This window comes from Dipodomys merriami, unplaced genomic scaffold (assembly GCF_024711535.1).
Source record: "Dipodomys merriami isolate MVZ:Mamm:240054 unplaced genomic scaffold, mDipMer1.0.p SCAF_4, whole genome shotgun sequence".
NCBI classification, from domain to species: domain Eukaryota; kingdom Metazoa; phylum Chordata; class Mammalia; order Rodentia; family Heteromyidae; genus Dipodomys; species Dipodomys merriami.
Window position 1 is genome coordinate 22874071 of NW_027205603.1, and position 24135 is coordinate 22898205.

The 24135-nt window shown below is 39.5% G+C and overlaps 1 protein-coding gene across 3 annotated transcripts in view; it reads left to right on the forward strand.

Moving 5' to 3' along the window:
- Positions 1-24135, forward strand: part of Spidr (scaffold protein involved in DNA repair) — a 319993-nt gene that overhangs the window by 271522 nt on the left and 24336 nt on the right. For all 3 annotated transcript variants that reach the window (XM_069990683.1, XM_069990685.1, XM_069990686.1), the window contains 3 exons: positions 17363-17450; positions 17968-18111; positions 18205-18264. In XM_069990683.1, coding sequence (XP_069846784.1) covers positions 17363-17450; positions 17968-18111; positions 18205-18264 — 292 coding nt within the window. The remainder of the gene's footprint in view (positions 1-17362; positions 17451-17967; positions 18112-18204; positions 18265-24135) is intronic.

The window sequence follows — 24135 nt, forward strand, 5'->3', positions numbered from 1 at the left end:
TATACATTCACTCAGCAGCACCTTGTGCGTTTGTACCATGTGGATGAAGCCAGAGCCAGATCTCAAGCCATTTCTGTTGTAGCAGGCAGCAGGTAATAAGACTCTTGCTACTGTAAGTGGGCATCCCCTCCTCTATTTTCATCATAGGAGAGGCTTCAATGAAGGAAAGTTTAGGCAGGGCTCTTAAGTTCTTCCAGTTTGTAGACCAAAGCCTGTGGAAAGCATTGTAGTAGAATGATATTTACTCTTCCAGCCATTAACTTATTTACCCAATATTTTTTGACCAAAACTACACTGAAAGGTCCAAGTGTTGTTTTAGTTTGTGAGCCCCTAAATAGCATAGTCTTCAATAAAAAGCTGATCAGTAAATAATGAAATTGAAACTGAAGCAAACTACTGAAAAAATAAAAATAAAAACTTCTTGGCCATAAAAAACAAACAAAAAATTAGTAACAATCTCAAAAGTGGTACTAGCCTTTCTCCATCACTACCTAACCAAGGGACAAAGGTAGAATCTGTGAGCTCAGACTGTGTAAGGACTTGCAGGACAAATTAAGTGGGGGAGGGGAATGCAGTTATAATATTCAATGTATATCCTTTGAAATTTAAAAAGTAGAGAGTGTTTGTGTTTCACACCTGTATATATCAGGAGGCTCATATCTGAAAATCATGGTTCAAAGCTAGCTGAGGCCAGAAAGGCTGTGAGATTCTTTATCTCTAATTAACCACCTAAAAACCAGAAGTGCAGCTGTGGCTAAAAGTGATAGAGCACTATCCTGGAGCAAAAAAGCTCAAGGACAGTGCCCAGGCCCTGAATTCAAGTCCCATGACCAAAAAAAAAAAAAAAAAAAGAGGTTGGGAGGGAAGATAAGGAAAGGGTGAGAATGAGGAAAGGGTGTCATTGGTCAAGACACCGTGTTTTCATAAATTGGCTTGGTGAATGGTAACTCATTTGTACAGCTATTTAAAGATAATAAAAACATAATTTTTTAAATTTATGCAAGAGGGTCCCTGGGCAGAAGGGAGGCAGCTGTGATTCAGTGCTAATTCAAGGTACTGGTTTTTGAACCAGTGTACTTCAGTGCATATATTTGGTTTTTATGGGAGCTCACTGACTGACACTAATTCTGTCCTTTATTATCAATCAGGATAAATAACATCTACTCTCCAAATTGTTAGAATTCAATGGGATCATCTACATAGGAATGTTTTATATACTATAAAACAGCATATAAGAAGTAGTTCTTTGCCCTAGGCATAGTAGCACATGGCTATTATCCTAACAAGGTAGGAGGCACAAATAGAAAGACCAGAAATCAAAGCCAACCCAAACCAAAAAAAAGAAACTTAATGATACCCTCTCTGATACATGGTATACCTGTTGACCCAGCTACTTGAGAGCATTGGTAGAAAGATCACCATCCAAGGAGATTCTGTAAAATCAAAAGCATAAAGGGCTGGATACATGGTTCGAATGATATAGAACCTCAACCCCAGGAATTAAAATTTAAAAAATAATAATTTTTAAGTAGTACTTCCATTCTTCCTATTTTGTTTCATTGTTTGTTTGTTTTCTCCTTTCAAATGAGCTAAGTGGAGACCTAGATGGTCAAGGCTTTATTTGTCCCATTTTTACAGCAAATGAGGCGAGAAAGACCATCAAGAGTAATTCAGAAGAATGAATTTGGGAGTGTTCTTTTTCCAAGGAAGGAAATCAGTCCAGTTGGCTATTACTGAACCTTGTCAATTCCCTGATAATAATTGCAGGGCAGGAGTGGGGGAGGGGGATAGGTAATGAAGCCAGTGGAATTAAAAATACAGAGGGATTTAATTAAAGCAGGTTAAAAATAAAAACAGAAAGAACAGCTGATAGGGAGGCATTAGAAACAAAGACCACACATCCCTCCAGGTTTGTTTTTGTGGGGGGTTTTACTTAATTTTTCTTTTTCTTCTTTTCTGCTTGTCTTTCTACCAGGAGAAAGTCACGTTTTAAAGCTTGAAGATTCTCCCTTTGGGATAGAAATCTAAAGAGGAAGTTCAGTGTTACAATGCCTGTGGAGTTAGTTGTTGAGTGAGAGACTGGAAGGTGGATGGGTCAGGCTTCACAGCCTCCCCACTCTGACCTTTAGGATCCCAGCAGCAAAGTCTAAAAGCTTCTAGAGTGAGTAATCACACATACAAGCCTTTCATATAAGTAATGGTTTTTCTCTCAGGTGAATATCCTGTAGCTATTAACATGAGGGCACTGACTAGCCATGTGATTCATAAGCACAATGGAACTTGTTATTTTTTAGACAGAATCTCTTATATTGACCAAGGTAGCCTCATACTCATTGACTTACTGCCTCAGCCTCCTGTTAAATGTGTTAAATAACTCTGTTCTCAGTTTTACAGTAATGCATTTTAATTTTACATAGACTGCTCTTAAATCTTAAATAAAGGTATCTGTCTGTTTAGGGGATGCTGATGGAATAAGCAAAAGAAAGTTTGAGTATCACTATAGTCAATTTTATTTAACCCTCAAACTAGCTTTACAGTTAGGTAATGGTATTTGGGGTTTTTTTTTAGATAAAGACCCTGAAGCTCACTGGGGTAACGTGGCTTCCTTTTTGTGATCCGGGCCTCTGGCCAGGCTTGTCAAATCCCAAAGCCTGTGTTTTTGGTGCTGCAGCTGACATTTAATTACTTCCAGTTTTCAGGGATCTGTTTCTGTAAATTTCCAGCTTGTTTCATAGTTAGAATCTTATCCTCAGAACAGCAATCTATTCCTTCTAAGTAATGTTGATATTCATATTTATTCTTAGTGTTTCTATTGCTTTCAACATAAATAAGCTATCCCAACTAGAATTTTCCTGAGTAACCAGTAAGAATATTAGATCCATAGTAAATACAGTATTATACTTCCATTGTAGACAGTAAAGTATTCATCCACTGATGAAATGCATATTCTATTTTATTTCAATTCAGTATTATTTTAATATGTTTGAATTAACATTTTTATATTTTTATATTGTTTTAATTTTTAGGCCAAAAATTAAAATTATAAATATCATATAAATACCTATAATACTTCAAAATCCCACAATATAGTGAAAACTTTGCAATACAGAATTAGATTTTTTTTTTAACCCATGATACAGTGAAGCCACGACAAGTGAACCACTTTATAGCAAGGGACAACTACAATTACACATGAGCTTTTAAGAAATGCAGTTACTACCACTGTTAAAAAAGACAAAAGTGGAAGTGGCGCTGTAGCTCAAGTGGTAGAGCACTTGCTTTGAGCTGAAGAGCTGAGGGACAGAGCCCAGGCCCAGAGTTCAAGCCCCACAAATGACAAAACAAAAACAAAAACAAAACAAAAAAAAATACAAAAGCAAGTGAATTCATTTTTCTTCCTAGAACTACCAGCAACAGGGTAGGTTGTCATGAAGTTACTGACCTTGAACCACATATTTCTAAAAGGCCTCAAATGAAGAATTTCACTATTGCCAGACACTGGTGGCTTATGCCTGCAATCCTAGCTACTAAGAAGGCTGAGATCTGAGGATTGCAGTTTGAAGCCTGCACAGGCTACAGAGTCCCTGAGATTCTTTTCTCCAATTAGCCACCAAAAAAGCCAGAAGTTGTGATGTGGACAAAGCTAGCCTTGAGCAAAATAATTCAGGAACAGTATTCAGGCCCTGGGTCCAGCCCCTGGACTCTCCTCTATACCACCCAAAAAAAGTTTCACTATTATCGGCAGATGAAGTAATAATATAGTTACTGCTTGTTAGCTGTTCCTGTTGAAATAATTAGTATAAATTAAAAGAAATTTAGTATTCTCCCATTTTTCCTTACTTACTGGATATTCAATCCAATAAGGAATTCTCCATATTTTTTGTGTAATACTGTAAACATAATAACAAAGAGATTATGGTTTGCTTTTTCCATTAAATATCATGTGGTGTCCCTCTCTTCATGAGCATTCAGATTATGTCTGATTTTACCACATTAGAGCAGAGCTGCAGCACATATCTTCATGTGTCTATATATTATTTCCTTTACTTATTCAACTTTGTATTTTAAAATCTTTTGTCATGAAATATAAGAAGCATATAGAAGCCAGGTGCTGGTGGCTCACACTTATAAACTTCACTACTCAAGAGGCTGAGATCTGAGGATCAAGATTCGAAGCCAGCCCTGGCAGGAAAGTAAATGAGACTCTTATCTCTAATATACTACAAAAAAAAAAACCAGAAGTGGAGCTGTTGCTTAGGTAGTAGAGCGCTTGCCTTGAGCAAAAGAAGCTTAGAGACAGTACCTAAACCCCAAGTTCAAACCACAGGACCAGCCAAAAAAAAGCATGTAGTTATGGTGAGTTATGAATAATAAATAAATGAATAAGGAATACCTATTATTTCTGGGTGCTGGTAGTTCATATCTATAATCCTAGCTACTCAGGAGACTGAGATCTGAGGATCTTAGTTTGAAGCCACAACATGCAGGAAAGACCATGAGACTCTCCAATTAATCATAGAAAAAGCCAGAAGCAGTGCTATGGCTCATCACATGGTACAATACTAGCCTTGAGCAAAAGGAGCTTAGGGACAGTACCCAAGCCCAGAGTTCAAGCCCCAGGACCAGCAAAACAAAGAATACCTATTATGATACCACTAAATTTAAAGTCAAGGAAGAAAAATATGGCCAGTATCAAGAAACTACATACCACATGTTTCCATATCTCTTCTACTGAATGCACTACATCTTAGATTTTAGTAATTCTGAGATTTCTTGCATGTGTTTCTGTACAGGTTTATCATTTTGTATACATCCTTAAAAATATATTTAGGTTTGCCTGTTTTTGAACTTCAGAAAGATAACATCATGCTTGTTCTTCTCTGTGTTTTGTTTCTCTCACCGCCAGACATGCCTGTGACTGGCTGTCCACCAAAGAACCCCAGGCAAGGCGGGGGGGGGGGGGGGGGGGGGGCGGGACGGCGGGAGGTTGCTCACTGTGAGAATGTGTGCTATTGTTCACGTTTTGCTAAACACATAAACTTCATGAGACTCATCTCTCTAATGTACATAGCTCACTCCTTTGTCTTCATTCTGTATCCTGGCCATAAGCTATCTATGCAGTTATGACAGGCCAGACATGACAAGTCCCTGCCGTATGTCCTCTAGGTCACCACAGTAAGGAAGTCTCTTCACCACCCCTATATGATGCCAGGCCTTCTTCTGAAAGGGGACATTCAGTGGCTGTTCCTGTTAGCATTGCAGAGATTTCCCACTGCTGCTTTCTTATTAGTTCACATTTTGTTCCTTTTCAGCCTGATAGGTCTCTAGAGGAAATTCCTTGTGGCTTAAATTGTAGTTCCTACTTAAATACAAAGGCTAAAATTCTCTTGCTCAGTATTGGCCATTTATATTTTTTCTTGGTGATGTACAGTTCAGATAATTTTCTTATTTTTCTTTTGGAATATAGGTTTTTATATATTCTGAACAGGAGCCCTTCATTCCTTGCATATAGTTTTTCTGTTTTAGGTGGCTTTTTTTAAATCAATCTTTTCCTTTGTAATATTTTTTCCTGTATGTATTTTTTTTTCATCTTTACAAACCCTGAGTCATGAATGATATTTTTCTTTAGGGTAGCATTCCCAAGGAGAGACTGCTTGGACTTGTTCCAGACCTTGAGGCAGGGCCTCAGGAAGCATCATAAACTCTTTGAACTGGCTAGTGAACTCTTACCTTTCCAAATGGGGTCATGTTTACCCAGGCCACTTCCAGCATGGTGGGATGCTGTGTCTCCTTCCTTTAGAAACCTACTGCAGATCAAATGAAATTCACTGCAGCACAGGGAAACAGTAAAATATGAGAGAAGTCAAATGAGTGGTGTTTGTAATAAGACCTACCATATACCGTATTTTTACATGTGATCCTCAGTTATTATATAACGTAGATCAGAATCTTCTTTGGGGCAGTAGAGTGCGGTGTGGCCCAGGCTGGAATCCAACTGTAGGTCCTCCTGCCTCCACTTCCCAAGTGCTGGGATTACAGGTATATATCACCACACTCAGAGCACAAAAGAGAAATAAATATTCTACCCTGTATTATACAATTAGAAAATGAAAAGCAAATGGCTCAGAGCCAATTCTGCTTGCATTATGGTAGCCTTATACACAGTCTACCTTTATTGTACTGGAAGGCCCTGAGTTTGGGAAGACTCAAGGACTGAGGAGTCCAAGTCAAACACCTGACTATGAGAAAAGCCACCCCCCTCCCACTTTTCATCTCTTCCTCTTGGTGGGAAGGAGACATGAAGGGACACATGAGACATCCTCAGAAGTGCCAATCACCAGTTTCTCGCTAGGCAATCACACCCCTCCCCAGCTCAGAAGCAAACCGGTAAGGTCCCAAGCTGTGTCCTTACATCTCCCTGAGGTTGCAGCAGTTCAGGTTGTTTACTGTTTGGTTGAGGTGAGGCCCTGGGTACCACCACCCCAAAAATGTTGAAACCGAGCCAATTGGTGTTTGTTACTTTTTCTCTTCATTATTTAATATGCCAGGTTAATTAAAAAAAAAAAAAAAGAATTCACTGTGTAGCCCAAGCTGACCTGGAACTCTTAACCCTGCTTTAGCCTCCCAAGTGCTAGGATTTACAGCTACCTGGCTTCCATGTCAATTATTTTAATACAAGTCAGTTCAGTCTTTGAAAGAATATATGAAGCAGCATTACTTGATACATGATTTTATGATCATAGATGAACTATAAGGCAGGGGTTGTTTTTCAGTTATCAGAATACATTTATAATATTTGGTACAAACATAGTTTCCACCAAAACATATGGTCTGACAGATTATGTGTGGAAATGTGGGTGTTCCTGCCTCCGACAAATGGATCATGTGACACTTTTGAAATACTAAGTACCACCTGCAACATGAGAGAAGATGGAGTGTCAGAGCAATGTGTTTCAGGAGTTCCTTGTAGAATGTGCACGCTTGCATGTGTTTTCTTTTGTCATCTTGGAGCTTGAATTCAGGGCCTAAGTGCTGTCCCTGAGCTCTTTTGTGCTCAAGGCTAGCACTCTACCACTTTGAGCCACAGCTCCACTTCCAGTTTTAGGGGGCTTAATTAGAGGCAAGTGTCTCACAGACTTTCCTGCAAAGGCTGGCCTTGAACCATGATCCTCAGATCTCAACCTGAGTAGATAGGATTGCAGGCATGAGCCACCAGCACCCAGCTCACATTTTTAAATATAACTATCAAATGGCCTATAAAATGTGAAATCTCCCAGAGTTATAAATTTTTGCACTGATTGAAATGAACAGTGCAAAAAGCCAAATTTCAGTTACATTAGAATTCCCTTTTTTTCTTTTCATAATTTCCAACTGATTTTAATTTGAAAAGAATCTTCCTAGAATCCAGTGAAGTAGCTTTGGGAAATATATACTAATTCTTCTCTGGACTCTGAAGCCTGATTTTTTTTTTGGTGAGGGGGTGGGGGAGGGGGGCTTGAACTCTGTTCCTGGGTGCTGTCCCACAGCTCTTTAGCTCAAGGTGAGCACTCACCACTTGAGCCACAGTGCCACTTCCAGTTTTCTGGTGGTTAATTGGAGATAAGTCTCACAGACTTTCTTGCCCAGGCTGGCTTTGAACAGTGATCCTCAGATTTCAGCCTCCTTAGTAGGAGGATTACAGGCATGAACTACTGGCGCCCGGCTGAAGCCTGATCTTATGGTCATGGGAAAGTACATCCTCCTAGTCCTGCTTTCTCACAGTCAGGGCATAGAGGATGTACATTCTCAGCAAATGTACATGTTAACTGTCATTGCTGTTCATTAGTCCATATTATAATTGGAATACAGTTTTACAGTTTGCATTCCAACTTTTGTATTATCTTATGTCATCTCCATAGACGATTTAAGTATGAAATATATACAGATATTCACAGAAACCTAAGGTAGAATGACATAGTGTTCTTCATATTCTAAATCATGTTCTCCAAACACTGAGCCTACTAGTACAGAGCCCTGATGGAGGGAATACCTTGTCCAGTATAGCTGACTTGATACTTGCTTCACAGAAGCAAGTATAAATGGCTCACTCGGATGCAAGACGCTTGTAGTGGGCCAACCACTAAGGATCACAGGGAACTAGTGTCCCAAGACGTGCCTGTCCAGACTTAGGAAAAGGAATAGCAGCCATCCCAACAATGGGCATTGATAAATATCTCACTGTCCTGGCCTCTCTTTCCTCCTTTCACCCTTTCACCCTCCTTTCATCCACTACCCATAGATCCAAAGTCAGCTTTCCAGTGAAGATAAGAGCAATACTATTTTATTGCAGAAATCCCAGCCCTTTCCTGGAAGCTTTGAGATTAGTTGGGCGGGGGCAGCTAGTAAAAGGAAGGAAGATAAAGTTTGAAGCAAAATCTTTAAAGCTGAAGATGGCAAACAATTCCAGGTTGGAGGACTCCTTGCTGGAAATCCTTGTTTTATGTTAATACTTTTTTTTTTCAGGCTGAGGATGGAACCCAAAGCTGGGCAAGAAGTCTGCCACTGAGCTACATCCCCAACCAGTGATACCTTTTTAATACTTGATTGAAAATATAGTTCAAATACTAGAGAATTACCATTTGCAAGTATACAGAATGTTGAGGATTTTTTTATCATATATGTTCACAATATTCAGGCATCACTGTCTAATTCCAGAACATTTTAATTGCCCCCAAAGAAACTTCATCATTATCATTATCCCTCCAACCCCTAGCAAGCATTGTTTTCCTTTCCTTTGGGGGAGGGGAGGGGGAGGGTCCAGTCATGGGGCCTGAACTCTGGGCCTGGGCACTGTCCCTCAGCTCTTCAGCTCAAGGCTAGCACTCTACCACTTGAGCCACAGTGCCACTTCTGGCTTTTTTTTTTCTGCTTATGTAGTGCTGAGGAATCGAACCCAGGGCCTCATGCATGCAAGGCAAGCGCTCTACCACTGAGCCACCTTCCCACCCCCATTGCTTTACTTTCTATGTCTGGATATTTCATATATATGAAATCATTCAGTGTATGACCTTTTGTGTCCAGTGTCTATCATTAACAGCATATCTTCAGAGTTCATCAATGATATAACATGTATCAGAATTTCCCTTTTCATGGTTGAATATGATTTCATTGTGCAGCTATATCAGATTTGTTTATCTGGTCATTAGGTGGTAAACGTTTAGGCTGTTCTATCTTTCTAGGTATTGTTAATATCCTGCTGTGAATGTTCACAGCTTCTATGTGAGTGTAAGTTCCCAGTTCTCTCGGGTAGACATATAAGAGTAGGATTGCTGGATCACTGTATTAATTTCCAAAGCAACCACCCCACTTTATTTTAATCATAACATATCTGATCTTATTATGTCCCAAGGTTTTAATAATATCTACCAATTTGTTAATGATCTCCCTAGGTAATTATTCATTAACAGATAGTCTTGTTTAGTATTGGGGCGAAAGTTTATTTAATCCATTGAAGTTTGAGCCGGGCGCTGGTGGCTCACACCTGTAATCCTAGCTACTCAGGAGGCTGAGATCTGAGAAACTCGGATCAAAGCCAGCTCGGGCAGGAATATCCATGAGACTCTTATCTCCAATAAACCATTCAGAAAACCAGAAGTGGTGCTGTGGCTCAAATGGTAGAGTGCTAGCCTTAAGCTGAAGAGCTGAGGGACAGAGCCCAGGCCCAGAGTTCAAGCCCCAAGACCGACCAAAAAAAAAAATTCTTTTAAGTTTGTCTTTTATTGTATAACTAGGGTTTTATAAAATACTTTCTAGAAGACATTCTTTTTTTCTTCTTCTGTGTCTCATTGTATAGTGGCCTGAACTCAGTATATCCCAGACTAACTTTGAATTCCTGATCCTTCTTCTTCAGCCTCCTAAGTGCTGGCATACAAGTATGTACCACCACACCCAGAACCTTTTTCTTCTTTTCTAAAAATTCTTTTTGGCAGCACTAGGGCTTAAATTCCACATCTCACTTAGTAGGCAGCAGTCTATCATTTGAGCTGTCCTCAGCCATTTTTATTTTAGTTATTCTTTCAGATAGCATCTTGTGCTTCTTTTGACTATGATGAGCCTCAGACTTTGATCCTCCCACATAACTGGAATTACAAACATGCACCAATGGGTCTCATTTTTCTTCTCAACTATACATCAACTGTATATCCAACTAAGTAGAGGGTCTGATACTTGATGAATTGAATGAGCATGACTCTTCAAAAAGCAAAAACCAAAGATCATGAAGAGCTCCCAGATAAATGTATTGAGGGATGTTTGCAATACATGGCAGGTGGCAGTGTTGCGGAAACACTGTGTTCTTCATAGTGTACTGTGTGCTGACCACTGGGACATGAAGAGGACAAGTCCACCAGCACATCTGCTAGACTGGATGGCTCTACCCCTTTGTAGGCAGTTTATCTAGAATGGTTGCACAGAGCCTGCACTCAGGAGGCTGATACTCTCAGAAGGACACGAAAAGCACTAACCAAGCAAGATGATTTGAGATCCAAGGAAAAGAATGAGGGTGTCCCATGTAATTGTAACCCCTCTGTATGGTATTTTCACAATAAAAAAAAATAAAAACAAAAGGAGAGGAGGAAAAAAAAAGAATGAGGGAGTCATAGATGCTTCAGATTGATGAGAGAGGAGGCCTTTCTCTCTCTTCTCACCTCTTCCTCCTACAAAGAATAACCATGATTTTTGCTACTGTCTAAGCACTGATGTAGCACTTGCAATAGAAGTCTAAGCTGACCTAGAGCAAACCTCAGAGATAGGACTTCTGGGCTGGGCGAATAAGTTGCCTGTTTCCTAGCATGGGCATACCATTACAACCTGGAGATTGGTGTACAGGAGCTTTAGGGACTTTTCCTAGAATTCCCATAGACTTTTCTCAATACTGCAACTACATTTCTCTTGTTAAGCTCTTGTTAAGGAAGGGATAGAGGGGAAACACTAGGGCTCCTTGGAATGGGTCAAAACTTCCTAAGATCCAGAATCACAACAAATCAAAAAAAAGGCTAGATAAATTGGGTTGCATTAAACCAAAGAGTTTCTGCATGACAATGGACACAACTAGCAAGATAAATAGAAAGACTGGAAGAAGATCTTTACTAGTTGTGCATCAGACGAGTGCCTCATATCTCAAATATACTTAGAGTTCAAAAAATTAACCTCCCCCCCAAAAAAAAAAACAAATCCTCAAAGAAACAACTCCATTAATAAGTGGGCTAAAGACTTAAAGACTTCTCCACAGAAGAAATAGAAATGGCCAAAAGACAGACACATCTCTAGCTATGAACAAATGCAAATCGAAACAACACTGAGATTCTCCCTCACCCCAGTTAGAATGGCCCTTATCAAAAAATCTAACAATAACAGACACTGCTGGAGATGTGGCCAAAAGGGAATGCTACTACACTGTTGGTGGGAATGTAAACTTGTTCAGCCACTTTGGAAAGCAGTATGGAGGTTCCTCAAAAGACTAAACATAGAGCCCCCCTATGACCCAGCAATCCCACTCCTGGGCATTTATCCAAATGACCACAAACAAGGCCATACTAAAGCCACATGCATAGTCATGTTTATTGCAGCATTATTTACCACAGCTAAGATATGGAATTGACCCAGATGCCCCTCAGTAGGTAAATAAATCAAGAAAATGTGGTATATATACACAACAGAATTCTGAACTTCCATCAGAAAGAATGTTTTGCCCCATTCATAAGGAAATGGAAAGACTTGGAAAAAATTATATTAAGCAAAGTAAGCCAAAGAAACATAGGCTTCCTGGATTCCCTCATTTGTAATAACTAGACTATGTCTATAAATCTACAGGTTAATCCAATGGATAGTAAAAGACAAAAAATTATGCTTGGACATGATTAATTAAACAGTACTCTATAAGCATTTGTACACTGAGAACAAAGGAAGATATTCTTAGGAAAGGATAACAGTGACTCAATAGCTATGTGCATATGACCATATAAAGTGAGGTTTGTCGAAATGAACTTCAAGAAATGGAAGCGAGTTACTTTTTTTTATTATAGTATTTGCAGTTATTTCTTTTTTCTTTCTTTTTTCTCTCTTGGTTTAGTCCCTTTTGTCACAGTTCTTCATTTCTGTACCCTTTGTCTTGTATATAAGTTTATCTGATTTGGGGAAAGGAAGGGGAAATCACAGAAATGGTAGGACAAAGGATAAACTAACTCAGGAGTAATACTCACTAGACACTATGTTGGAAATGAACTTTGCCGCTTGATGGGAGAGTAGGGTTGAGAAGGGAAACAGTGAGATAAAATGAGGGAGAGTATAACACTGTTCAAAATGAATGTAACTTGTCACCTTACTGTGTACATGACCTTTACAATAAAATTTAAATTTAAAAAATAAGTAAAATATCTGCCAGAAATACTACTGTCCTGTCTCCCAATGATAGGTAACAGTTGAGCACTTAGACTGCAGTATGAATGCAGATGCATAGCTTAAAACTCCATTAGGCACAAGAGGGAAGGACATAGAGAAGAAAGAGTAAGGAGACTGTCTTGAACAATACCAAGGTTTAGAGGACACTTCCAAACCTTTACATACTCTTTAAAAAAAAAAAAAAAAGTATTGAGCCAGGCACCAATAGCTCACATCTGTAATCCTGACTGCTTAGGTTGCTGAGATCTGAGATGTGGTTCAAAGCCAGCCCAGGCAGGAAAGTTCATGACTCTTATTTCCAAGTAACTACCAAAAAGCCAGAAGTGGAGCTTTGGCTCAAGTGATAGAGCATGAGCCTTGAGCCAAAAAAAAAAAAAAAAAATGTAGATTGAGCTGGGCACCAGTAGCAAGCTCCTGTAATCCTAGCTACCCAGTAGGCCGAGATACAGGGATTGTAGTTCAAAGCCACCCTGGACAGACAAATCCATGAGACTCATCTCCAAAAAGCTGGAAGTGGAGGTGTAGCTCAAGTAGTAGATTGTTAGTCTTGAGGAAAAAGCCTTGAGTTCAAGCCCCAATACTAGCATCTCTACAAAAAAGTATTGAAGGCACAGAGTTTATTTTTTAATAGGAATTATATTGGTCAGTCTTAACCATATTAGAAGTTAAAACTATGTAGTTCATTTCAGTTTTGTTTTTTGAAACAGAATCTTGCTGTGTAGCTCAAGCTAGACTAAACTCTATATCTTCCTGTCTCCATCTCCCATGTGCTGGGATTACAAGGCATGAACCACCACACCCAACTCATAAACAACATTTTTATGAAAAATAATTTTTGAAAATTCTGTCTAAAAAGTAGCAGAGGTTTGCATTTTCATATATCTTTAATGTCTGATTTTATAGAAGATAATAGATTACCATCTGTGCTCTGTTCAGTCTGTTGTAAAATTATACATCATGTACAGTGGAAGACTCCACTGTACAGTCATGAAAGAATGAACGTGAGAAAGAAAAACAAAGTTTTAGTAGAAAAATGTCTCTGGCATTCTAGGCCACCCAAACCTTCCATGACCTCCGGGGTCCTCAGGCCCCACAATTGAGAACCACTGGCCCAAATGATTTCATTTTCCAAAAAACTATCTAAGAGTTGGGAGTGCAGTACCACAGCAATAGAGAAATTGACATATTCATGACAAATATTAAGGAAAATTTATACCAAAATATGTAGTCAGTTAAAAAAATCTGAGCCTCCAAGAATAAATTTAGTCAGTCACCATGCTGTTTGCTTGCTTGTTATCGCCTGATCTTACATTGCTCATGTCACTTAGTTTAAATTTCACTCTTACCCACACCCAAAAGAAAGTTGTGTACAGACTATCTTGGATCACTGTGAAGTTTGTAAATAGTTAGAAGAAGCAGATTTTGATGGGAAAATGTTGCCTGTTTAGTACTTAGTGCTGCTCTAGGGGTCAATCCTGTGTCTTCCTGCTGCTCCTCTGCTACCAGCTTCACCACACATACTTGGTGCTGGGGACTATGAACCATCTTTCGTCTAGCAGACACACAGCAGATAAGGATGACATCAGCACTAGAGAGTGGAGGATATAAAGTTGAAAGAAACTTGAGAACCTCTGCCTTATAGATGAACAGTGTCCTCTCTAAACAGCCTCCTGCTTCCTGTGTTCCTCAGAGCTGATCCCTAGTGGTTAGGATTGAGGATATGCCCCCTAAACCTTGACAGATGACAGGATTTTTTTAGTGACTTCTGTCTCTGTTACAGTCTTTTTAAAAATTTTTTAATTGTAAAATAGTGTACAGAGGGGTTACAGTTACATGAATAAGTTAATGAGTACATTTCCTATCGAGCATTGTTACCTCCTCCTTTGTTTATCCCCTACCATCCCTTCCCTCCCCATCTCCCCAACTCCTCCCAACTCCTCCCCAAGTTGTAAAGTTCGTTTTCAACATAGTGTTACAATGGCTAAACCCAGCATCTTGTTTTTTCCCTTCTCCCCAAATCAGAAAAATGTACATACAAGATGCAGGGCACCGACACCAAATACAGTGAAAACGGGTTGTACCATGGGGGAAGAACATACAAAAGAAGCAAAAAAAGTCACATAGTGCATTTTAAATATGTTTAAAACAATAGCAAGGAAGAAAAAAACACTGTGTCCCTATCTTGGAGTTCATTTCACATAACATTGTCTTACAAGGTCATATGTAAATAGCTTTTGACCTCTTCTGCTTGTCCTAGTCTTATACTAGTTATTGCAAATAAGGGAAACCATGGGATCAATTTTTTTTTGGGCCTGGCTTACTTCACTTAATATAATTTTTTCCAAGTCTTTCCATTTCCTAACAAATGGGGCTATGTCATTCTTTCTGATGGAGGCATAGAATTCCATTGTATACCACATTTTCTAGATCCATTCATCTTCTGTTACAGTCTTGAGTCCTAAGTCTGTGAGGCCTTTGTTAGATTCATGTGCTCTGGTACTTCCTTCTCTTTATTGTATCCCACTTTAAGGGTTTCTGTACATCTTTATAAGTGAGAATATGTTCTTGGAAGAGGCATCTTACATTTCAATAACTACAGGCTTATGGAATACTTGAACACAGTATTGAAAGAGATTCCTTATTCCACACCCTTACAGAGGCTACTAGTCCTAGGAGTGTGTGTGCCTGAGAGCAGTGTTCTGCACTCATGAATTCATGATCACCAGTCTGTCAACTGTTCTGCTGAACCAGACTCTAGCTACTGGCTAGTTGGCATTCTCCTGAGGTAATTCTTAATTTTATCCTCTTTCCTTCCTAGGAAAGTGCATCTCTAAGAAACACCTATGAAAGTCCAAGATTTAATGAGAGCCTATTGGCATCTAAATTATAACAGCTCTAAGTGATCCTGTTTCTTAAGGAAATTAAGATATCTTTTTTCATTATTTGTTCAAAAGATTATGTGAAGAATGAAAAGTATTTGAAATTTCACACTTTTAGCCTTAGCAAATAGACAGTGAGGGAAAAATCCGAGTCTCTGAGCTATGTTAGCCACCCTTTACCCACCAAAACAGCCAGTGCTCTTGCTAAAACTAGGCTTTAGTTTCCAGCAAATGCATCCTGACTGATGATTAGTGCGTTTGTTGCTGTTGCTTTTCTCTGAAGGTCCAAATTGGTTCTGTCAGGCCAGCCTTTCTTTGATTGTAGTTCTATCTGTTCGTTTGTTTTGTCTGAGAGAGGCAGACCCAGGGAAAGAAGTTTTTGGAATCAGGGTAAAGATAGTAATGTGACTGTGACCTTTCAGTGTCATCCTTGATACTTCATCTGCTCTTTCAGTGTCTGCACTGACACCATGTCCACCACATCATCCATGTACTCTATTTTGTTCATGGCCTTAATGTTCTCTTAGACAGTTTTCTTCTTATGTGACAGCCTAGGCTACATAGCTAAAGAAAAAAAAGCTAGACAAACTTTTGAGCAAAAGCTGCATACAAGTTCATGTTCCTAATAATAACATTACTAATAATACAACATCAGATATATTGACAACCTACTCTAAAACACTGCTATGATCATATCTTTTTCTCCTTGCAACAATACAGACCGCCAGATACTAAAGAGAACCACAAGGTCTAATAACTGACTTTCTGAATGTACATAAAGGTAAAGCTACAGAGAGAACCAAGTGTTTCCTTCTGCCTCCATTAACAACAGGCTGGATTAAAGGTTGAAGTTCTGTCTTAGAAAGTCAGATCTTAGGCAAGAACCATATAAGTGGAATCATAGAATGTCTGTTTGTTAGTTTTTCTTACTATATAAGTAATATACAAATGGTCCCTGCTTTACAATGCTTCAACTTAAGACTTTGTGAGTTTATGATAGTTTAAAAACCATATGGATTTCAGCAGAAGCTGTGCGTCAGATTTTGATCTTTTCAAAAATATGATCATGGAAAAGAATTCCATGGTGTACTATTTTGCTGAGCTATGATATTTAATAAATTAAGCAGAATTATATGTGTTTATATGTGTGTTATACACACTCAGATTTAATATATTTTATATGCAATATTTTCAAATTATGGCTTCATCAGAATATAACCCTGCTGAACATAAGCTCTCTGTTTTGGAAAATATATATATAAGAAACCATCATTTGCCAGTAGTTTATGCCTGTAATCCTAGATACCTAGGAGGCTGAGATCTGAGCATTGTGGTTTAAAGCCAGCCTAGGCAGGAAAGTCTAAAAGATTCTATATCATTACTTAACTACTAAAAAGCTGGACAGTGAGTTGCTCAAGTGGTAAAGCACCAGCCTTGAGTGAAATAGCTGAGGGACAATGTCCAGGCTCTGAGTTCAAGTCCTAGCATAATTGTACAATTGTGTGTGTGTTTGTGTGTATGTGTGTGTGTGTGTGTGTGTGTGTGTGTGTGTGTGTGTGTGTGTGTGTGTGTCCTCCTCAGATAACCACTAGATACATACATACAAAGAGGCAATTAACTTGTTGCCTGGTTTTCAACCATGTATCATTAAGGGTAGGGTTTTGTTTGATTTTTTTTATGTTTTGGTTTGTTTGGGTTTTGGTTAGTGTTTTTGGTCTTTGAGACAAGATCTAGCTATGTCCCCACCTAACAAGAGCTAGGATTACAGGTATGAGTCATCACTTCTTAATTGTTTGTACATAACTGTTTGAGTGGCTGGATATATGTCATAGTACAGAGCGTTATAATTTAATGAGCAATCTCCTATCTTGCAGTTGGGTTATCACCTGTGTCAGTGTGTCCGTGTCCCACAGATGGTATAGGCCATCTGAAATTGTAGCTCCTTGGCTAGTTTCTGTTTTGACTATTTCAACAGCTAACTGACCAGACATTTAATAGGAAATATTTTAGATGAATATTTGAGTCAATGTGTTTTCTTAATCTAGGACACCTGGACTCTTCAGTTTGATTGACACCCTGTGGCCCTCAATGATGCCACTGAAAACCCCCAGCCAAGACCAGCCTTGTGAAGAAGTAAGTCCATTATCCAAGACTCTCCTTCCTTCTTGGTAAACCAGTAGCAAGCCAGATACTTTCCCAATCTATAGACTCCTAGTCTCTACAGTAGCAGCAAGGAACCCTTGCAGCTAGTTCCTATATCTGTGGTTACACGTGAATGTAATTTAGCACTGAGATTGTGATCTCATCCTCTAGCTCCAGAGTCCACGCTCTGGCTGCTGTGCTGCACAGCATGCTTCTCTGCTTCTCAGGTTAATTTACTCTGAATTTTTAAACTACAATCCTCACAGGTTGTTGCAGCAGTCTAGATTTAAGCCTCATTCCAAACCAGCAATGGTGTTTTCCCATCCCCTTCTAATTATTCATGTAACCAACTCTAAATCACTAATTAGATCAGGGACAGGATAGAATCTGTAACTATTCCTTCAATAAGCAATCATAGATATATGAAAGAAAAGATTTAAAAAAGATATTTGTTAAGTATATATTCAACAATACATTTATGTTCTACCTTTACCTTCATTTTCAACAGGTAAAAACTAATCTACCTCCTCCTGCCTTCTGCTATATCCTCTCAGCTCTTCCCAGTATGGGACAAATTGACATAATTGAAGATAATTCTCTTTTGAAACTTTACCAGCCTCCAGTTCTCCACTACTTAAAAGAAATTCTCCAGGTAATGTCTTTGTTTCTAACAAGTTCTTTGAGTGCTTTGACCATGCCTGTGTGGTTTGTATGATGTTACCAATCTTTCTCAATGCCTTTCCAGATGCCTGATGTGGTTGCCCGGTGCAGTTTCTATGCCAGAGTGATTTATCAAAGGCCACAGGTAATTTCTCTATTCCTCTTTCTCTGCCTCCCTCTCCCTCTCCCTCTCTCTCTCTCCCTCCCTTCCCTTCCCCTCCTCCTCTTTTCCCTCTCTCCCCTTCTTCCTTCTCCCTCTCCCCCACCTCTGCCTCTCTCCCTCCCCCCTCTCTCTCTCCACCCACACATACACACAGGGGATATGAAGAAGAATAATTAGGAATTATTTGTGCTTCATAACAGAAAATTGCCTTTAAACTTCAGGTCAACTTGGCCCATGCTGAAATGGCAGTACACTCATTCTGAGCTGGGGTATAGCTCAGTGATAGAGCACTTACCTAGTTTGTGCAGGAGCCTGAGTTCTATCCCAGCACCAGAAAAAGAAAAGGTGTAGCTGTTCCACTGTGGGCATGTGTTGCTATGCAAAGAACTAGGGTAAAAAAAAGTCTACGTGTCACCGTATGCCTCCCCAAACATTCTTGGCCTTATAATGTTTGTTTTTCTGACATTTAGGTAGGTTGCAGAAAGGAAAGAAAACCTGAAACCTAAGTGGTAGAAGTGGCATTTGCAGGATCGAGTTCAGCTACTTGTGGGAACACCAAAGCCTTCTACAGTGGAAGGTACCCTAGGACCTTTATAAGGCCTTGGGTGGTTCTAGGTAGTGGCAGCCAAGAGGAGCTTGCTGTTGGGTCAGCTAAACATGGAAGTGGAAAACAAACACCTTGGCAATCTGAATACATGGACAGGTTTACCACTTTGGAGCCTTTTTAGACACATAAATCTATTCAAGTGAGAGGCACAGAACACATTCTGTTTGTTAAGCCCTGTCCACAGGTGAGTGAAGTGCTCCAGTGCATCCGCTCCAGGACTGGAGAGAGCAAGACCCCTGAGTTGCCTCCATTCTGTGCCCAAGCAGACAGGGCCCTGCATTCCTTGTGTGTGCTCAGCAGGCCAAACAGGAAAATTGATCATTGAGGAAGCTGAAGACTGGTCTGGGAGTAACTAGGTACTCGGCATGACTTACAACATAGGCACAAGGTGGTGACACCAGAGACTGCCTAGTTTTCCCCCACAAAAACTGGAATTTGATCTCAAAGCCTGATGCTAGCTAGACAGGCACTCTAAATTTGAACCATACACCCTAGGCATTTATGCTTTAGATATTTTTCAAGTAGGATCTTGTAGCTTTGCCCTGGCTGGCCTTAGCCTGAGATCTTCCTATTTATGCCTTCCATATAACTTTGATGACAGATGCCCACTTGTATATTAACTAAGATGAGCTCTTGCTAACATTTTGTCAGAGCTGGGCTTTGTCCATTGTCCCCCATTATCTGCCTCTTAAGCAGCTAGGATTACAGGCATAAAAGTCACCATGCCTGGACCAAGACCAGCAAAAAAAATTTTTTTTAACAAATAAATCATACTTAGCTTGCATGCTACATATAAGCAGATAACAGGCCAGATTAGCCTCAGGCCACAGTTTACTGGCCCCTTAGTCCATAAGACTTTCATTGGGCTCCCTGTGAGCTGTGTTCAGCTCAGAAGACAAGGACAAGGTCAGCTTGAATGCTGTACATGCTGTATGAATGAGTACATGATGTTATCTCTTACTTTGCAAATGTGAGACGTACTGAAGGCTGAGTTTGTGTTCCTGTGTGAATCTGCAGAACACTGAGTGTGTAAAGACATACTGAGCATCTGACACATTCCTGTTATTCCAAAACACACTCCAGGCCTTGCAGTTAGACTAGGTTCACTGTGCAGGAACCATTTACTCTGAAAGTATAATGCTGTCTTCAGAGGCTGTGGTAGCACATACTCCTACACAAGACTTTCCAGCTGAGAGTAAATGTTGAGAGGAGGGAAGACAAGTATCAAATGCTCAGTCCAATCACCAGTACAGGGGAGCACAAGAACAAATGAAGACAAACTGAGTTCTCCACCCCACTAAGCAAGGAGACTGGGAAGGAACACTAATTGTTTCCTGTACAAGCAATAGGCCCCTACCATGCAGGAACAGCAAGCTGGGCTTTCTGTGAAATGTGTGTACCTAAGAACTGATGATCCTGCTACGAAGAAGGCTGATATCTAAGGATTGCAGTTCAGAGTCAGCCCAAGCAGGAAAGTCCATGAGACTCATCTCCAATTAACTGCCAGAAAACTGGAAGTGGCACTGTGGCTCAAAGTGGTAGAGTACTAGCCTTGAGCTAAAGAGCTCAGGGACAGCACCTAGGCTCAGAGTTCAAGCCCCACAACAGACAAAAACAGGAGCAAGTCAAAGACTGGGAACCCAATGGAACAGGTTCCTTGATCCAGTAAAACTTTGTTTATCTCTTATATGTGCTTTTGTGGTATAGAAAACCAGCTTCCTCAGGAGGAAATGAAACAGCTGAGGCCTTGGTCAGCCCTTCCGCCCTTCCTCAGGCAGTTGCCTGCACTCTCTTTAGTAAGGGCTGTCTTTTAGAATGGCTGTGAATCATGATCAGAACCCAAATCATTTTTTTTTTAATGCAGCAGGGCAGTGGTGTTGTGGCTCAAAGTGGTAGAGCACTAGCCTTGAGCAGAAGAGCTCAGTGACAGCTCCAAGGTCCTGAACTCAAACCTCTTGACCAACCAAAAAAGAAAAAAAAACGATGCAGTTGTATTTCCATTAAATTAGTAACTCAGTTATAGAAAATAGAGGTTCTTTGGAAGTGATGCTGTGGCTCAAGCGGTAGAGCACTCGCCTAGAGCTGAAGAGCACAAGGGCAGCACCCAAGCCCAGAGTTCAAGCCCCACGACTGACAAAAAAGAAAAAGAAAAAGAAAAGAAAAATTGAGGGCTCTTAAAATTATTTATGATTTTAAGTAATTACAGATTCAAAGTATGTATTTCAGTGAATATACCAAAATGCCCCATGTACCTTTCCCTTGCCAACTTCACAATCACAGTACCTAAAACACAAAGCAAAGAAACTCACACTAGCACAGTCCACAAAGCTGATTCAGACTTTGCCTGTACAGTTGTATATGTGTATATACATGTCTATGGGCTCAAGTGCATTTTGTTGTTTCTAGCCTTATATAACTATCACCACACTTGCTGTGATGGAATCTGCTCAACTTCACCTTTATCCCTTCTACAGCCACACCCTTACCCTTCCCTCTTCCTACCTCTGGTTACTGCTATGCTCTCCTTTGTTGTGTTATTTTATAATTGTTATCTACTTAAAAGACCATGCAGTTATACACCTAGTTCTAAAACCTAGATGAGTGCTTAGTGCTGTGTGTGTGTGTGTGTGTGTGTGTGTGTGTGTGTGTGTGTATTGGTGTGAATGGAACCCAGGATTTGGCACATGCTCGATAAACACTCTACACTAAACTATATCTCCAGCCCGCCATATGACTTAAACACAACATTGCTGGGTATAATAGTATACATCTGTAATCCCAGCTACTGTATCTCAACTACTCAAGAGGCAAAACAAAAGGATCTTAAGTTCAAAACTAGCCTAGAGGGCTGGGAAGGTGGCTCAGTGGTAGAGTGCTTGCCTTGCATGCATGAAGCCCTGGGTTCAATCCTCAGTACCACATAAGCAGAAAAAGTTGGAAATGGTACTATGGCTCAAGTGGTAGAGTGCTAGCCTTGAGCTGAAGAGCTGAGGGACAGCACCCAGGCCAAGAGTTCAGGCTCTACAACTGACAAAAAAAAAAGACTAGCCTAGACAAAAGCATAGAATCCTAACTCAAAACCATAATACAAACACAAATGGCTGTTCATGTGCTAAAACACTTGCCTAGTATGTGCAAGGCTCTGAATTCAATCCCTAGTACACACACACACACACACACACACACACACACACACACACACACACACACACACACACACACACACACACACACACACACACACACACACACACACACACACACTTATTCTCATACCCTACAGAGCCAAGCAATCTGAAATCCCAGAATCTAGAGTTGTGCTCCTCTAACAACCCTAAGGGAGGATATTCCCTGCCTCCTACAGCTTCCACTGTTTCCTGGCAATATTTGGCATTTCCTGGCATATAGATACATCACTCCAGTCACATGACTTTCTCTCCCTGTGTGTTTTCATGTTGTTTCCCTGTGTATATATCAGTCCAAATTTCTCCCATTTTGTGACATACCAGGATATTGGATTATAGCCTTCCCTAATTATCTCCTCTTAATTTAGTTAAAGCTACAAAGCCCCTATTGCTAAATAAATTGCATTCTTAGGTACTTTAGGACCACAACAAATCTTTCTTTTGAAGTGAGGGGCACAAAATTAAACGTATAACAGATTGTTTTGAGATTGGCTTTTTCCATTACTGTAATTCTCTAGACTAGAGATTTGACTAGAGGACTAATGATGTTGAACATTTTTTTCCTGTGCTTATTTGCTACCCTTGTGTTATCCTTGTTGGTGAAATATCTGTTTTTCTTTCACTCATTTTCTAACTGGACTGCTTCTTAATTCACTGTTAAGTTTTTAAAGTTCTTTATGTATTCTACATACAAAGGCTTTGTCAAATATGATTTTCTTAGGGATTATAAATTATCTTTTCATCCTTTCAACAAAGTTTTTATTTTGTATTGTATTGTTCAGTTGTTGTTTTTTTCAGAGCAGACGTTTTTAATTTTGATGTGGTCATATTTACCAAATTTTTTTCAAGATTTTATTGTGAAATCTAAGACAAGTCAAATCTGTTTGCCTAGTTAGTCCTAGGTCCCACATTTATCTCTTACATTTCTTTTTAGAAAATGTATAACTGTATATTTTATATTTTAATTAACAGTGTATCCTGACTTAGATTTTGTTAAAAACACATGGTTTAAGCCAAGGTTCATGTTTTTCCTTGTGGATGTCCAGTTATTACTGGAATTCCTCCTTTGACTTACATTTGCACTTTTCTCAAAAATTAATTGGTCATATTTTGTGGGAAATATCTTTCAAATAAAATTATAACATGTAGTATACATATTATCTCTATATTAACATAAATATTGATATTTCATCCCATCAGTAACATTGTAGATTTCTGTATCATCCAGGCTCAGACACTTTTTTTAAGTTAAATAGGGCTGTAAAGACTTCTTAGCCCAGCGCCAGTGGCTCATGCCTGTAATCCTAGTTACTTGGGAGGCTGAGATCTGAGCATCGTGGTTCAAAGCCAGCCCAGGCAGGAAAGTCCATGAAACTCCTTTTTTTAAAAAAAATAAGTTTTTTATTGTAAAAATACCATACAGAGGGGTTACAATTACATGAGCAAGGTAATGAGTACATTTCTTATCAGGCATTGTTGCCTCCTCCTGTTTTTCCCCTACCATCCCTGCCCTCCCATCTCCACAACTACACTCCCCAATCCACCCCTCCCCCATTCCATGAAACTCTTATCTCCAATAAACCTAAAACTAGAAAACCAGAAGTGGCACTGTAGCTCAAGTAGTAGAGCGCTAGCCTTGAGCTGAAGAGCTGAGGGACAGCACTCAGGCCCAGAGTTTTCAAGCCCCACAACCAACAAAAAAAAAAAAGACAATACACTTTACTTTTTAGAAAAGTTCAAAGTTTCTAAGAAATTCATAAGGAAGGTACAGAGATTTCCCATTTATGTCCTACATATACATAGCCTGCTCTATATTAACACTTCTTCACTGGAGTGGTACATTTGTTGTCAATTGATGAATATTTTGACACATTATAATCACCCAGAACTTAATCAAGAGTTAATCCTAAAGTTAACTATATGTTTGGGTTAACTCGTGATGTACTTTCTGTGAGTTTTCACAGATGTATGACATTTTTCCTTTATTTTAACATAATACAAAATAGTTTTCCTACTCTAAAGATCCTCTGTGATCTACTTATTTCTCTCTTCCCTGTCCTA